This window comes from Podarcis muralis, chromosome 1 (genome assembly GCF_964188315.1).
Source record: "Podarcis muralis chromosome 1, rPodMur119.hap1.1, whole genome shotgun sequence".
Lineage (NCBI taxonomy): Eukaryota > Metazoa > Chordata > Lepidosauria > Squamata > Lacertidae > Podarcis > Podarcis muralis.
This window is the reverse complement of record NC_135655.1, coordinates 27,627,905-27,645,464: the sequence shown is the minus strand read 5'-3', so window position 1 is coordinate 27,645,464 and position 17,560 is coordinate 27,627,905. Positions and strand designations below refer to the sequence as shown.

Genomic DNA, 17,560 nt, shown 5'->3' with positions numbered 1-17,560 from the left:
GCCAAATGATATGTCCTTGTTCTATGGAACAGTAGATTTTAAATCCTTTTATATCACCACTCTTTCCACATCCATTTTTATTTTACTGTCAGGGAACACACACATCTTTGCCAAACAACCCTCTGCATATTGCAGACCATTCTGGACCCAGTGGAGAGCCAGTGTGGTGTAGTGTTAAGAGCGGTAGTCTCATAATCTGGGGAACCGGGTTCGCGTCTCCGCTCCTCCACATGCAGCTGCTGGGTGACCTTGGGCCAGTCACACTTCTTTGAAGTCTCTCAGCCCCACTCACCTCACAGAGTGTTTGTTGTGGAGGAGGAAGGGAAAGGAGAATGTTAGCCGCTTTGAGACTCCTTAAAGGGAGTGAAAGGCGGGATATCAAATCCAAACTAGGACAGTGGTTTGCAAACCCCACCCACACCCCACCCCACGGACCACTTGAAAATTGCTGACGGTCTTGGCAGACCACTTCATGACTTTTCTGCCTGTTGTAGCAATGGCAATGCGCTCTGCTAGATGTTGTGTGATTTTTCCATTGTGTTTTATTGCTTGTTGTTTCTTCTTCTTCTATTGCATTTTACTGCACTACAAACTGCATTCCATAAAATTCAAATTGCAATACAATAAAATGCAATATAAGAAATAAAAAGAATCAATAAAAATGCAATTAAGTATCAGCATGAATATTTAATATGGGCATGCTGCTGACCACCTGAATGGTGAAGATTATGGGTGGTCCACGGACCACAGTTTGGGAACCTCTGCTCTAGGAGGCACACAGAGTTCATGTGGCCTGCTGGCTAAGCTTCTCGGGCCATGCTAATGGAAAGCATGGCCAAGACCACACCAACCACTCTCCAAAGCAGAGCATGGCACTGGCAGGCAAACACTCAAAGCACTCAAAAAGCAAAAACAAGCCATGTTGGTCCATAAAGCGGGGAAAACTCAAAAACTCATTAGGACCAACTCACAAAATATTGAGTTATCACTGGGGATTGTTCTGCCATTATTTATCTTCCCACCGAAAAGACCCTTGTCAGGTTCAGCACGGTTTGGAACACCACCGCTACAGGACCGCTGCCCAATCTTCCCAACAAATTATTCATAGTTAACAATTTTTTAAGCTAAGTTTTGTTCTTTGCCTTTTCTCGCAAAATATATTCAAGCTTTTCAGCTGGCAAGAGACTTGAACAATTTCAGCCCTAGCCATTAAAGAACAACGTTATACACAAATGGAAACAAGAGTGTTGGCGCTACGGTCATTAGTTTAAACTGTTTTTTTTTTTAAAAAAATAGACATTTTCCAATGTGTTGGAGGCATCATATCCTTTCTTTTAGACCTTCAGGCGTTATAGATAACCTTTCTTGCTCAGCTACCTAATAAGTGATGTTTTATACGCTCTGATGAGTTCAATTCCAATGGAAGATTTGTATTAATTAAACATAATCTCCAAGGGCTATAGATTCAAATTCTGAACCTGACAAGTGTGAGAGGATACAGACAAAAACCATCCGAAATCATTACATTTAGCCTTCCATAAATTTTGTTAAAATGTCTCACCTTCAAACTTCAGTGCTAGATTATTTTCCTTACAACAGCTGTAATTGTTTCCCATCCGATGATAAAATCCCTATCCTAAATAATGGCATCTTCAGCCTTTCTGGGTCATTAAAAGTAATTATTTCTCCACAAAGCCTATGAGAAAAGATCTTGTACCTACCACTGTAGTTTCCATGTAGTAGTTAATGAAGCAAGATTCTAAGCTTAGGCAAAGCAGAGAAAATATTAAGATAAATTATCATGTTAAAAAACACTGAACAGTATTTCATCAGCAGTTAATATTTTCTACTCCCCGCCCCTGATTAAACTTTTAATTAGAATATTTGCTTTAAAATACACGGGTACATAATTAATTCCTAGTCACCAACTATACAACTGATTGGTAGCAGGACAGACCTGATCTACACTGATAAAATATATATGCAAAACATGTACTCATATATTTTGCAATTCTGAAACTAAACAGAGCTAATAAGGAGAAATAAATCTTCCTTGCTTTGCTTATTATTAAGTAAGAAGTTTATAATTGGGGGCTTTTAGCACAGTGGTAGAACTTCCCCTCTTTATACTCCTCCTTATACTCAGAGCAATTTATCATCATGGAAGAACTACCTTTCTTCAGTATTAATTTTTGGCACTATGCAGAAGCATTGGTTGCTATGGGCCATAGTAGAATACCAAATGTGCTCAAGCCCATAGATCTCACAAGGCTTGAATGCATAGTTGTGGCTTGCACGTCTTCCCTCGGGGTAGTACTCCTGTTGCAGGGATATTAGCTTGGAGTGAAGGCCTTGGAGGAAAGCTCTGGAGCAGCTTTCGAGGCAGTGTGGGGACTGATGAAACACACATACACAGTGTGGTGCGGCTATTGGGTTACAAATAAAATACCTTACAAACCACACTGGATAACAAAAAAATGCATGTCAGCATCAGCTAGGACTGGTGTTTCCTGGTTTGTGCACTGGTGCCCTCTGTGGTGACACCCTGAAGACTGCAGAGATGAAGAACAAGGAGCAGAATTGTCTTCACAGGTCTCAACAGGTTTCCACCTTCCTGGTAGCCCATTGGCTCCTCCAGACCTGACAAAGCTACAAATGCTGGATTTTTGCCAGGGCAACAACCAGCCTTTGGCCTTAGCTGTATGCCTTATCTGATGGTCAACCAGCCTACCTACGCTTTGGTCTTCCTGCTCAACAGCTTCCTCTCAACCTTCCATCATCCCGGACCGCATGACAGCCCTTGCCCCATTCCAGCCAGCCTCCTTTGCCCAGATTCCTTGCCTTGGACCCCGACTCTCCTGTACGTCTTGCTTCCTAAATCTGTCAAGGCATGCCTATGGAATCAACCCTGGTGCTTCACCCCAACCAAATCCAGCCCTACCATGATTCATTTTCAGCCCTCTGTGTGCTGCTCCATAGAGCCCAGTGTAGAAATAATTATAGGTGCTGAAATCTGTCCTATGTTAGGCTTTATGCATCCCAAAGGGCCTGTTATACCTAAAATTGACTTCTACTGCTGTAACTGGCATGCTCATGTTTGCTACCAACTTCACCATCTCTGATTTATTCAATATCATTTTAAGTGCTTGATGGCAACTAACCAATAAAATGCATATTTAGAATCCAATAACTCCAGCTATAAAATTTAGAATACTCTGTTTTTCTTCCCTGGGATGTTTTTTTCCAAATGAATTCAGTCCGGTTTTGTGTTTCTGGACAACTTATCATACAATATACAAACCACAGGGCTGGAATATTCAGCAATGTTGTTGGAAATATATCTGGTGCCTGCAGTTACCCCCAAAAGCAACACAATCCACTAATTACTGCTGTTTGTATTCCAACTCCAAAAAAGGTTCTAAATTGTTAAAAAGTATTTTAAGGTTAAGAAAATTCATATTCTATTCCAAAACTAAAAGGTTTTAAGGCTGAAAAACAGATTCTTACATGCCAACCCAACGCTGCCACACACATGTATGGCAGTTTTCACAGCAAAACTGTCAACACAATCTTAAGCCTGACATAATTAGAATAAATTTTATAGGCAAAAGTAATCGTTTTTTGAATAACAGTTTTTAAAAATGTATTTTTATCCCATTTATACCCCTGAATATCATTTGCTGGGAAAACAACAGTGCAGGAAAGGACAGTTGCCTCCATGTCTTGCTTGTGGGCTTCCAATAAGCATCTGGTTGGCCCCTGTGGGAAGCAGGATGTTGGACTAAATAGGCCTTTAGGCAGACTCAGCAGGGCTCTCTTTTTATACTCCCGCTTTATCTAATAGCTCAAAGCAGCTGACACAAAACAAAACAGTGCAACCGCTTTGAAGGAAAGATATTGTAATACGTAGGAACACCTGGTCTTAAATCAGACCTTTGCCCACCTGGTTTGGTACTGCTCTACAACTGATGGGTCTCTTTAAGGTCTCAGGCAAGGGTCTACTTTAACTAAAGAGGATGGGGTGCATATGCCCTACCACTGTGATATGATGCTTCCCCAATAAAGATGCAGCCATCCTATTTCCTCCTGGCAGGGCAAGAGTGCAGCAACTTTTCCCGTCATGGGAGGGCCTACTAATAATTTAGCACTTAAGGATGCAGTCTTGAACTACCACGCTAAGTTCAAGATGTTGGTACTGGAGTGCTATACAGCTTGGGACAAGGATACTGAAAAGATTGCCTCACCCATTATACACCCAATCGATCACTGCACTCTGCAGGAGAGGGCCTCATATGGATGCCATCTTATCAGAAGGTCCGTTCCTTACAATACAGGAACAGGGCCTTTGTGTGGTTGCACCCAGCCTTTAACAATAGGCGCCGCCTCTGTTGTCTTTTCAGCACTTACTAAGTAGGTAGTAACTAAAGACCTTCCTCGTTCAGCAGCCACACTTCTAAGCAGGGGGCGTTCAATAAGGCACTCTCTCATGTCAGTCCATAACACATCTCATCCAATGATGGACTGGCAGTCCAGGACTGCAAATAAGAGTCTCCTCCAAATATCTCAAAGTACAGGCAAGATGATATAGGAAGTGACAATCCCGTTTCTCTGGATCTAACCAAATGTATTTACTGTACTTTCCCTAAATATCCATTCAAGTAATCAAAAATCAAGTTAAAACACAAACCAGATAAGCCCTTACATCTGACAAGTGACTAGTGTATGTACAGAGGATGCAGTTATAAAATTAACCCCAGCATCTTCTATAACTTCATTTGAAGTCTATTAAGTCCATTCTAAATTATACTGTAGGTATTTCACACAGTAAGTGGTCAACCTGTCTTGGGACATTCTAATTTCAGATTTACTCAGCCAATAAATTTAAATGTGTTACATTGTGTCCTCATTTCCCTAATGAAATTTTAACTTTTATTACAATATTTGACTGTTGCTGCACTGTGAACTGCTTTTCAAATTATGAAAAGAGACTAGAACTTTGACGGTTACTCTTTCATTACCGAATTAAAAATATATATAGTCCCCTATTATGCTGTTTGTCAGACTGCAGCTAAAAATATAGCCAAACTGAAGTAAAATCCATGAGGCACAGTACATTATGGCATGAAAATCTCACCTCCGGGCATTCCTACGTGCCTGCACAAATAGCAGCTTTCACCACAGATCCCAATGTACAAATTTATTTCATACAATTTTATTCTCACAACACTGCAGAGGCTGGTTAAACTGAGTGGTCACCTACTGAGATTCATGGTTGAGGAGGAATATGAACTTGGGTCTCCCCGGTCATAGTTTAACATTCAAGGCATAACTATCAGTGTTTTGCACAAAGCCAAATTTATAGGACTCCTCCAGGGCTTTCTTCTCTGACTCCATCTACATCTTGTTGTTGTTTAGTCGTTCAGTCATGTCTGACTCTTCGTGACCCCATGGACCAGAGCACGCCAGGCACCCCTGTCTTCCACTGCCTCCCGCAGTTTGGTCAAACTCATGTTAGTAGCTTTGAGAACACTGTCCAACCATCTCGTCCTCTGTCGTCCCCTTCTCCTTGTGCCCTCAATCTTTCCCAACATCAGGGTCTTTTCCAGGGAGTCTTCTCTTCTCATGAGGTGGCCAAAGTATTGGAGCCTCAGCTCCAGGATCTGTCCTTCCAGTGAGCACTCAGGGCTGATTTCCTTCAGAATGGATAGGTCTGATCTTCTTGCAGTCCATGGGACTCTCAAGAGTCTCCTCCAGCACCATAATTCAAAAGCATCGATTCTTTGGCGATCAGCCTTCTTCATGGTCCAGCTCTCACTTCCATACATCACTACTGGGAAAACCATAGCTTTAACTATATGGACCTTTGTTGGCAAGGTGATGTCTCTCCTTTTTAAGATGCTGTCTAAGTTTGTCATCGCTTTTCTCCCAAGAAGCAGGCATCTTTTAACTTCGTGACTGCTGTCATCCACATCTTAGTCACTGGTTATGAAAAGGAGGGTGCATCCTCAAAATCACCCTCTTACTTCACCTTGTTAATTATCATTAACAAGATCTGTGTTTAGGAGACACAGATAGGAATACTGTGGTAAAACCACAGTCGTACAATCATGGCGGTACTACTATTGTGACATGATTCAATGAAGCAACTACCATCACTACCGCTGCAACGACTGGCTAGGCATGACAGAGCTGGCCTCCCAATGGCTGAAACTTAATGGCCTGGTTTGCATGTCACTCTAAACCACAGTTAAACTCAACTATGGTTTAAAGGTGAACACACAGCATTCCCGATCTCTTTGATTGCTTTCAAATTATGCTCTTAATACCAGGTGCCTGCAAGACAGAGAAAGGCTGAATATGACACAGCTGTGCTGGCTGGCAAAAACATGTTGAGAGTCCGGCATAAAAGCCACGAGTGGAGCTGGAAGATTCTTCATCCCACTATGCAGGCCTGCGCACAGATTAAGAGAATGTATAATTGCAACCTTGTCTTCAGCACTTTTCACACCAGGGGAGAGAGGTGGGCAGAATGTTCTCTTCAAGATGGAATGTTGGAGGCACCAATGTTCATCAGCAAAGAAGAAATCTCTCTTCTGGTTCTATATTTCTCATGCTATAGTAGAATGCATTGAGATTTCAAGCTCATCTTGGCTCTCGGGAAGAAAGGAGCACTTTGCTCCCTTCTCCTACTTTCATTACTGGGACAACAAAATGCACCAAGACCATGAACAGATGGTTCAACCGACCGGCTCTGTTTAAAAGAATTCACAGGAAAACATAAGGTTGAATTTAAAAGCCCAAATGGGAAAATCCTGCCTCTGCTTCTCTAGGATTTTTGGAACACATTACAAAAATAATTTAAAAATCCCCCAATACAAGCCACATTAATTTTTCAGCATGGGTTACAGGACGCCAAAAGACGATTCGACAAATTCATGTGGGATAAGGCTATCAGTGGCTACTAGTCACAATGGCTAGGTTCTACCTCTACTATTAGAAGCAGTATGTGTCTGAATATCAGTTGCTAGGAATCACAGATGGGGAGAAGGCTGTTGTGCTCAGGCCCCACTTTCTGACGTCCCATAAGGTTTGGCTATCTACCACTTTTTAGTAATACGCAGTCATACAACCTCCTTCAATTACTACCTCTTTCAGTTAATTTAAACACTTTGTTATTTCACTCCTAAAGCTTCTTCAAATTAGGCAAAAGTCAACTACGGGCTTATTTCCTGTTCAGATGAATCCAAGATGATGGAAAAGAAACGGATTAAATCAGCAACAACCACTGATGAGAGAATACTAGGAATTCTTATGAATACAAATAGCTTATGAAGGTTAATGAGGTTCATCGTGGGTTTAAAATAAGAGAATGAGTGTATTTTGTATGTACAGTGAGTCCTCCAATTTAAGGTCTAGGTAACTTTTGAAAGGTACATTAGTGCAAGCTAAATTACCTTTTTTATTGCCAATTGTAAAATATCTCTCTATTCTTCCCCCTCCCGCCAACAAGTATCACAAAGTTGCTTTGTATAGTTCAATAGAAGTTCATAGAATAAAGCAAAATTAGAAGCTCTCAAAAAGGCATCAATAGTTGTACTGCCTGCCCTTTCTGTATACCGTATTTTTCGCTCCATTGGACGCAGTTTTTCCCCTCCAAAAATTGAGGGGAAATGTGTGTGCGTCCTATGGAGCGAATGCAGGCTTGTGCCATAGCCGCGCGCAACCCCAATGGCAGGGAGAGGCTGCACGGGGCTATGGCTTCTTTAGCCCCGCGCAGCTTCTCCCGGGAGGGAGAGGTTGCATGGGGCTAAAGAGGAAGCCAAAGCAGCCAGCGGAATCCATCCCGCTGGCTGCCTTGGCTTGTTCCATAGCCGCGCGCAACCCCTCCGGCAGGGAGAAGCTGCACGGGGTTATGGCTTCTTTAGCCCCGCACAGCTTCTCCCGGGAGGAGAAGGGCTAAAGAGGGGCTAAAGAGGAAGCCAAAGCAGCCAGCGGGATGGATCCCGCTGGCTGCCTTGGCTTGTGCCATAGCCACACGCAACCCCTCTGGCAGGGAGAGGTTGTGGGCAGCCTGTACGCTGCTCTTTGGGGCTGGGGGGGAAAAGATTTTTTTCATTGATTTCCCCGTCTAAAAACTAGGTGCGCCCTATGGTGCGAAAAATACGGTAATTGCTGCACAGGAATTTTATTCCGGTTATTTTGAATCCATATGGTCTGGGAATTCATCCTGTTGGTTATCATTATTTAATATTTATTACATTTTTATCCTGCCTTCCCATCTAGGGGCTGAGGGAAGCCTGCATGGCTTCTTGTCCCATTTTTATCTCACAACAACCTTGTGAGGTAGAAGGCTTAAGAGATAAGGGGTGACCTTGGGCCAACATGCTTTATGGCTGAGCAGGGATTTGAATAGTGTCCCCCTGGTCTGACTTCAAACGTCTATCCACAACACTGCACTTGCTGTGGTTAATTTTAACTGACGTTTTAGAATTGGCAGTGACCCCCCAAACAAGTAATTGTTGGTGTTAAAGCTGATAGGAGCAGTTATTTACTTGACAAGAGACTCATGGCTAAAGTCTGTAGCACCTGAACGTTTATAATTCTGCTGGAGTAGAAGGGAATTCAAATACAGAGCTTGAAAGAGGGGTGGGAAGTATTCAGCTGTGGAGAATTTCAACTTGATGCCTCTGCTGTGCACACATTTTTGAAGCATTCGCCTTCTAACTTTCGTTCTTGAAGAATTCAAAAAATAAAGGTTAGCTCTATCATAGGAAGCGGGTGTGGTGGAACAACCCATGAACTTTGCTTAGGAAAAGGTATTTCCAGAAACCTAAATCCCTTTGGAAATATTTACGGTATTATACTTAATAAAGTAATTCTGCCATGCCCTATATGGTCCATAGATGACATAATGGAACACCAGCGTGCCAGAAAACAATCCTTTGTTCTACGCTGGAAGCTCAGCTCAAGCCAATCCTAGCTTTTCACTGGCAAGGGGGCGGGGGGGCCCACCACTTTATGAAATATGTACTTTTCCATACTGCAGTATTTTTCCAGCTCATCTTAAATAGGAAAGTCTCCCCCACCCAACCTGTACAGAATAAACTATTCTAAGATTATGAAGGTGTTCCCACAAGAGAAAGGGGGATCTGAAGCCATCTTGTCAACAGTTCCATCATTTACAGAACATAATGAGATTTCCCATGCTAGCTGCCATTTTAAAATATTAAACGTTTGCATTCGTAAAGCAATGTACGATTATGAACACTGGGATGCAGGATTACCCAAAGTGCAGTTGAGTTTTCAAAATTATCATAGCACTCTTGAAAATAATTTCTGATTTCATTCTCCACAGCATGAGAAAATGAACAGAAATCCACCCCGTTTGCTGACTGAGAACATAGGACAGATTTCGGCTCAGAATAGGTGTGGGGCAAAATTTGTGGGAGCAAAGCAAACTGGATAGCTCAGTTGGTTAGAGCGTGGTGCTGTGATAACACCAAGGTTGCAAGTTCGCTCCCCGTATGGGACAGCTGCATGTTCTTGCATTAGAGGGGGTTGGACTAGATCAGGGGTCTGCAACCTTTAAGACAAAAAGAGCCACTTGGACCCGTTTCCGAAGAAAAACAACAACTGGGAGCCGCAAAACCATTGCGACATTTAAAACGAATATATCTCCGGAGCCGCGATCTGACAGCGGTGGGGACGTGACGTCGGGACGGTGCGTGACTAATGCACGCACCGCCCCCATGCGACGTCACAGCCAGTACAGCGCGCGCCACAGTGGGGAGTGTTGGGGCGCACAATGCGCCTCCTCCCCTCGCTAGTATCCGCCCCGGAGCCGCGGCAAAGGTGTAAAAGAGCCACATGCGGCTCCGGAGCCGCGGGTTGCAGACCCCTGGACTAGATGATCCTCAGGGTCCCTTCAACTCCACAATTCTATGATTCTAGAAAACAAAGGAAGGTTGTTGGAAGGGAGAAATTATTTGGAAACCCTAAGAGGGCAGTGATGGAAACAGTGCAAGAGTCCTTTAAATCTATTAGCACCGTTGCCTGCACACCTCCTCTCAGAAGTGGAGATTCCCCCCCCCACACACACACCTTTTGCATGCAGGCAGGCATATACACACGAAAATACCAAAATGACTGACCCCAGCAGCTATTCCCAGTGTCTGCGAAAAAATACACAACTTTATTGACTATACCTTTGTAACCTGCAATGCGCGGCAGTTTTTTTTCAACCATTGCTATCAAGGAAGTCTTTGTTAACGGCACCTGCACAGGACATTGATCACATGGGTCACACTCTGTATAAACTTGTCTTCCGGGGGCAGGTTATGCTGCTCACATGTAAATGATAGAGTACTGTCAATCATCATTAGCAGCTGCCAGGAAGCTCCATGCAGATGATGGGCTGTGGTTGAATGCATGTTGAGAGAAGTGTGTGTGCGCGCACGCAGCCCACAGACTCCAGAGAATCTTGGTTTTAAATCTACTACACATCCTGTGTAATGACAAAACGATAATCAAAGGAAGTGCATCGCTCATGCACTTCAGAGGCAGATAGATGCTACTTCCCTCCCCTATCACCATAAGGCAACTTTGCTCTTCTGAAACAAGCCTGTCCAAAACCATCTGGAAAAAGCACAGACCCGTATTAGATTTGCAGCTGGAAGTAGTACTATAAAGAACAGATCTGATGGAATGCTGTTTTACTACTGTAGTTTTCAAGTTCACAGCCTTTTGCGGCTTAATGTCGCATCAAGAGGGAAATAATCCATTTCCTTTTCACCTCCTGCAGCTGCTGCCACCTCCCTTAGAGGGTAACAGCAGGAAGTAAAATGTGTATTATACGATTTGTTCTTGTGAGACAGACCTCTAAGCCTCTGGATTTTAAACATACCAAAAGCAGGCTCTTTTAACCTTGTTCTATCAATATGTATATTTTTTATTAAGCAGAACAGTTGGATTCCTGGAAACTGTTTGGCATCTAGGAAGTGATCTGCCGCAGAATTAAATTCTTAAAAAGCAAAGTTTGCTTCCCTTGCACATACTACTTTATTTGGCACTCTTGTTATATCCAAAGGTCACTATGGTAAAATAAGAGATATTAGATTTTTTTTAAATGGAGAACAAAGTATTAGTATGATATTATACTCCATTTTAAGCATAGAAACATAGGGCAGGTTCACCTGACCAGCTGTCAGCAGAAGTCATGTGCAATGACTTCGGCTTGTGCAATTCAGCTTTCCCTCCTTCTCCTCCCCAAATTAGCTTGGGGTGTTCAGGAGAACCCCAAAAACAACACACAGAGGGAGGAAAGTTGCGTGTCAAGACCCCGCAGCCACTCCCTCATTGGAAATAACTCACACAAGGACACGAATATCAGGTTTAAGTTATTGGGCAAATTTTGGCCACAACTTTATTGAAATTACAGAATGTGAGCGGTATTGGCTTAGGCATTGCTTGGACCTGACTATATCTAACTCCTGCCCATTGTGCAGGAAGTCCAGTAAGGGTAAGCCACCGGTAGGGGGAGCCCTGTCGATGCGAACCAACTCAAGCTCCCCCGGTGTTCCCGTCGGGGTCGTGTCAAGGCCTTAGCCCCCCAGCCGGGCTTCAGACTAGATCAACACCCCCGGGTTCCTTTAACGGAATACCCTTAAGCATGGAGGGCCATGTGATGGCCACACCTCCCCTCTCTCACACAAGGTCAAACAATGCCTAACCGCAACCCTAACAAAGTTGTGACGATTGCTACGAGGTAGGCGAAAACCAAGTGGCCAGTGCCAATTTGCCAAGTGGAAAAATTCCTACCAGGCCCCTCGGACAACCAAGGCGACCAACCGAAGTCCATAGCAAGGCCATTGCCTAACCTGCAAAATAGGGAGGGAGGGCAGGTGATTGAAGAAGCGAGCCAAAGAGGAAGCCCTCTGGCTCGCTCCTCCGTTTAAACAGCCCCGGCCACGCCCCCCTAACCAGCGGGTTGGCTGGCTGGGCTCTGACGTGGCCGGGATCCCTCAGGCAACGGGGGACAAAGTCCCCCGCCCCCGGTGGGGAGTGGGTGGCCACGCGGTCCACTGCAATTGCTCCCCACTGGGAAGTGGAGCGGATGAGGCATCAATCCATCTGGAAATCTGCAATCCTTACACAAACAGAAGAAGCGTTGGGAAAACGTGACACTGCGTTCCACCCACAGAAAGTTGCCTTATGCAGATCTGGACCGCTGGATCCATCTAACTCAGTATTATCTACACAATGAACGGCAGCACCTCTCCAGGATTTCAGGCAGGGGACATTCCCAGCTACACCTGGCGATCCCAATGGCTGAACCTGGGACCTGCTGCACGAAATCAAGTGTCTCTCCCACTGAGTTACGATGGGAAGCAGGAAAAGTATGACTCTGAAAAAATATTAAAGGCCTACCAACCAGATTTACAACAAATAGCACTTTGCATCCAGAATGGATTCCTACTTATTTTGCCATCTATTTCATAAGTTCTTGTTCGAGTTAAAGTTGACAAAGGGATTGCTGAACTCTGGTTTGTCCTTAACATTCCTCGGAGCAAGCTGGCAGCTTCCAATACAATCCTGATTACATAATTATTACAAGAAATTAAGGATTACTTTCAGACGTGCTGTTATGCCAAATTAAATAGTGCTGCTCTAATGGCTGCCCATTTCTGCTATTCAGAGTTGATTAAAATGCATTCTGGTCTTCAAAGAGTAACAGCTGTGCTCAAGGGTATTTTTAAAATCACAATGTAAAAAGAAAAAAAGAAAACTTAACTAGCTTTAGAGAAGGTCCACATCACCAGCAGTATCTTACCAAGTTTATGATCACAGAAAATATCACAGCATCAATGCACGGTACTTCATCTTGACTCATATACTTGTAAAATAAGGTACCAGGGGCAAATAATAAGAACAAAGAAAATTTCTCCTTCTGAGGCCCACACTTTGGAATTTGAAACGGATGGTTGAATTCAACAAACTTGTCCCGCTAGCAGCAGCCTGGTCAAAAGTAATGGGGCTTCTCTCCCTCTTACCCCTGGGCTCCCTTCATGCACCCCAACTTCCCCAAATTGGCTCAGGGTGGTCAGAAGAACCCCCAGACCGTTAAGGAGGAAGGAAGGAAAAGAGGTGAAAGCATTCCACCAGGCAAGCAGAAATGATTGAAGTGATTGGAATGCCCACTGTATAAAATAATAACAAAGAAATAAGGAAAATTGGTACGATACGTTTTAAGAATGTATTAGAAAATATGAAAAGATGAAGGTAACAATCATATGTACATCCAATATTAGAAATTTTAAATGCACCGGGAATTGATGGGAAGTCTATCACACCTTAGTAAGAACGTTGAACAAAAGAGACTGTATAAGAGTAGATCAATTTTTATTTGTATATTTACATAAGATTACTTATAGAAGATCATTTTTGGTTTATATAAGTTTGTTTTTGTTATGTATGAAACTTAATAAAGCATGGAAAACTTAGAAAGAAAGAAAGAAAGAAAGAAAGAAAGAAAGAAAGAAAGAAAGAAAGAAAGAAAGAAAGAAAGGAAGGAAGGAAGGAAGGAAGGAAGGAATGCTTGCAGTGACAGAGCAATCTCGGGATTTTTTTTATGTTTGACGTTTCCTGGAAGCCACCCAGAGTGGCTGGGAAAACCTAGCCAGATGGACAAGGTATAAACAATTATTATTATTATTATTATTATTATTATTATTATTATTATTATTATTATTGCTATTTCATAGCTGTCAACGTTTCCCGTTTTTAAGGGAAATTCCCTTATTCCGCATAGGATTCCTCGCAAGAAAAGGGAAAAGTTGACAGCTATGCTATTTTGAATCCTCCTGCTGATTTTAGATGTATGTTCCGTGGATCACGTCTAAAGTCAAAATCATGCATAATCAAAACACATTGGAGATTGCCAAAGTCTTTTTTCTTGGTTGGATGGCTGAGCCAGAACACCCGCCCCTTATTTGTTTGTTTGTTTGCATGCTCACTTTGCTGCATGAACAACAACAATGCCTTTTTAGTAGCATTACTGCAACAACTGGTGCTAACATTATGCAACTAGCACATGGCAGGTTTAGAAGAAAACTGGAAAAAAAATGCAGTAAATGCACAAGTCATTGATATCGGCTATCAGCTGGTGGCCGCCTCTCCTCCATTTCGCTTGGTTGATGGGTGCAAGGTTGATGCCAAACGAAACATCAATTTAATTCGGAATCGGGTATCCAGCAATGCTTGGTTAGACTGTGTGGCTGGACCAGCGTGTATCCAAATGGTTCCAACCAACAGAGATTCACTTTCTTTTACAGCAACTACAAAATGGGAGAATGATGTCCATGTGATTGATGGTGTGGTAAATCTGGGCTGTTTCCATACACAGGAAGAGATGAGCTAAATCTGCTGACTACTGCGATACGTCTGTTCCTTTCACAAACAGAATCATTCTTATTTGGCATTATTATGGGCTACTAGTTTGACTACGGAATTGGAAAATGCAGTATAAGAGGTTCAGCTTTGTTTGTGTTGATGCAACGCAAGGCAATTTACATCGCACACCAACATGTGGGGGGAGAAGTCAAAAGGCGGTGCTGTCAACTGCTAGCTCTTTAGGAAAATCAGAACTTCAGATTAGTTCTCACAAAGGGCAGATGAAGTTGCAAATCATACTGCAACACTCAAGCTGACATTTGAGATGTTCCTGGAGAAATAAGATGTGATGGAGAAGAGATCAAGCCTATCCTTCACCCAGACATTTCAGTTTTCATGCATAGGAATCCTTTCCTTTGTTAAGCCATGGGGTGAAATTCCATTATATAAACTCTCACCTGCAGTTCATGCACAGGCTTACATGCTATTTGTGTGGCCACACTTCAGCCACAAATTGCAACTCAAAAAGTAGTAGAACCTAAGCTTATCATTTAAATAGATGTTTACCTCTATTTGTATTCCAAGCTGTGCTTTCTCTTTGTCCTTGCGCTCTAGACATCGCTTCAACTCTTCTATCTCTGACATAACAGCACTGTGATTCAGTTGTGCTCTCAATTCCCAGATCTGCTTTTCCATCTCTTGTTTCTCTGGATCAGACCTCTCAAGCACTGGAACAAACGTGGCAGGATTTAGCATAAGAAAAATTACAACAAACAAAAAATGCACTCATACATAAAACACACATGGCTGCAGGAAAATCAGAAACAGCGAACTCCAGTTTCGATTAACCATAGTTTCACATATTGCCCAGACCCTAAACCGTGGTTAAGCTTAACGATGTTTAGTGGAAACAAGTAAACCACAGCTTGCATGGTTCAGATGACACACCAAACTGAAGCTAAGCAAAAATAGAAACAAAGACTTCAAAACTCCTCACTGTGGCCATGTCAAAATGAGGATGAAAGACTTCGAGCTCAGAGGAAGCTATGCTTGTTCTCACAAATCAAATCAGCCCATAAAACAAAGTTTATCGACCAGCAGTATTGGTGGCCTTGACTACAGGATAAGGCGATAGTTAGATAAACAGAAAGATAGATAGCTCAGTTAGAGTTAATACTAAATAACTTTAAATTTCTTTTCAATTCTATGAGGAGACTGACATGGCAAGCACAGGCCTCCATGAATTAGCTTATTGCCTCCACTGCCTTGTGGATTACTCTTGGGAGGGATGAAGAGTAAGGCAGTTCACACCTTGACCAAAAAGTAGTGGGATTCCATCGGGTTCTGGGCAGGCATTGCTTATAGACACTGGCAGCAGACCACAAAGATAAAACACAAAAATGTGTCATCTGACGCAAAATTTTGCTTTTAAAAAAGGAGTTGGGTTAAAAATTATCAAAAAAGTATTTTCTGTTCTTTATTTGTTTGAACACCTTCTGAACTTCCCCGCAGAAAATATTATGTGAAACAGCCTCAATCTGATAGTTCGTGAGAATTTTCATGCATCCCATACTGTTAGATAACTGCATCTTCTTCACCGTCCTGTTTTCCTTCAAGAATATTCAAATGAAATGCCCTTCCCAAATTCCATTACCTGGAAAAGGGTCCATTTCACTTATTCTGTATCCAAACAATACAGTATCGTGTATGGGTTTTCTATGACATTTTCTGAATGCATATGAAGAATACTTTTAAAAAATATATATACTTTGGCTTTCCTATTAATTATTCTTGGGTAAATTAGATTCATCGTCATGTCAGGAAGGTAAGCCATGCTCATGTTTCCCCTGACAGAGTGAGAGCAGTGCCAAGTAACAGAAATAGCCATGTTTCAAGAAGGAAAGCCTGCCACTGGACCCTGGCTAGAAGCATCTCCATTCATACAGTGGAAAGGATATACGAGGGATATTGAGGCTTGAGGATGCAACTGCTATTTATAGCCGTTTTAAGCATACCAGCAGGGCACATTTAGAGATCAACCTGTATTGATTTGTTCTGCATCACATGGGACCAAAGCTGAGCTCCACTGAGCACAGCTGATTTGCAACCTCCATTTACTGCCACACAGTGCTCCCCTACTAGCCCTTTGAAAATGAATGGCTAGCACACAACAGTAGGTTTCGGTGGATTGCTTCCAGACCCTACTGATGCAATTACTTCTAGTGAATGCTCCAGATCTAGCTCCTAATATTTTTCACACACTACTGCCGGCCTCTGCTATCTCTGTGCAACTTCTACCATGCTCATTACGATAGCAGGGACCTACACCTCGGACAAGACAAGCCCAAAATCTAATTCATAATCCTTCAGCAGCCTGTAAGAAATCAGATCCTAGCTGGTTGCCTGCCTACCTAACAAAAAATGTATTAGCAAGGCTTTTGCTAGATCAAGAATTTAAGATATGAAATATGAACTGCCTAGCGTTTGCTAAACTGCAGCTTCGATAATGGCTCACATTTAATTTACACAACTGCTTTCACATAAATCTCTAGATTAACTTTTGTCTATTTCGGTCACGATGAGGAGGAGGTTCAATGTGCTGAGATTGTGAACAACAGACATTGAGACATATGCTTTTGTTCACAACTTGATTCTGCCCACAGTTCTCTGTTATTTCCAGCTTTCAGTAAACCAAGACTTGCCATTTCAAGCGCTGAGTCTTCCTCAAGGTATAGTTACTATAAGGTCTTATTTTTCTGTCCTGAATAGTAATGGGGGAAAGAGTGTTACCTCTTTGCCGCCTCCCGTCATCCTTTTGCTCAGCTGGATGGCTCTGGTGATGCATGGCAACCTGAGATATTTGATGGTGAAGATTCAGTCGTTCCTCTTCTGCTCTAAGGAGTTGGGAACGAAGATCCTCAATCTAACACACACACACACACATATACACAGACAAGTGCCAGCTTTTTTAACAAACCAGAAACCAATTTCAATAAATTGTGGAGGCATATTTTCACTGACATTATCAATTCTTTAAAAGATCCTAAAGCAAAATGTGACCATTACCCATACACTATACTTAGCAATGAGCCAAGCATAAGCAGCATGAGATTTCTCTGTTTTAAATGGAAGCTTCAGATTCAAGAGGATATCCCCACCCGGCTCCCTCTTT

The 17,560-nt window shown here is 42.6% G+C and overlaps 1 protein-coding gene across 6 annotated transcripts in view; it reads right to left on the bottom strand.

Annotated features, from left to right (window-relative positions):
- The window catches only part of CEP128 (centrosomal protein 128), a 190,556-nt gene that overhangs the window by 137,125 nt on the left and 35,871 nt on the right, over positions 1–17,560 (bottom strand). For all 6 annotated transcript variants that reach the window (XM_077925062.1, XM_028718307.2, XM_028718298.2 and 3 more), the window contains exons 11-12: positions 17,179–17,311; positions 14,956–15,116 (exon numbers count right to left, since the gene is read on the bottom strand). In XM_077925062.1, the coding sequence (XP_077781188.1) occupies positions 14,956–15,116; positions 17,179–17,311 (294 nt within the window). The remainder of the gene's footprint in view (positions 1–14,955; positions 15,117–17,178; positions 17,312–17,560) is intronic.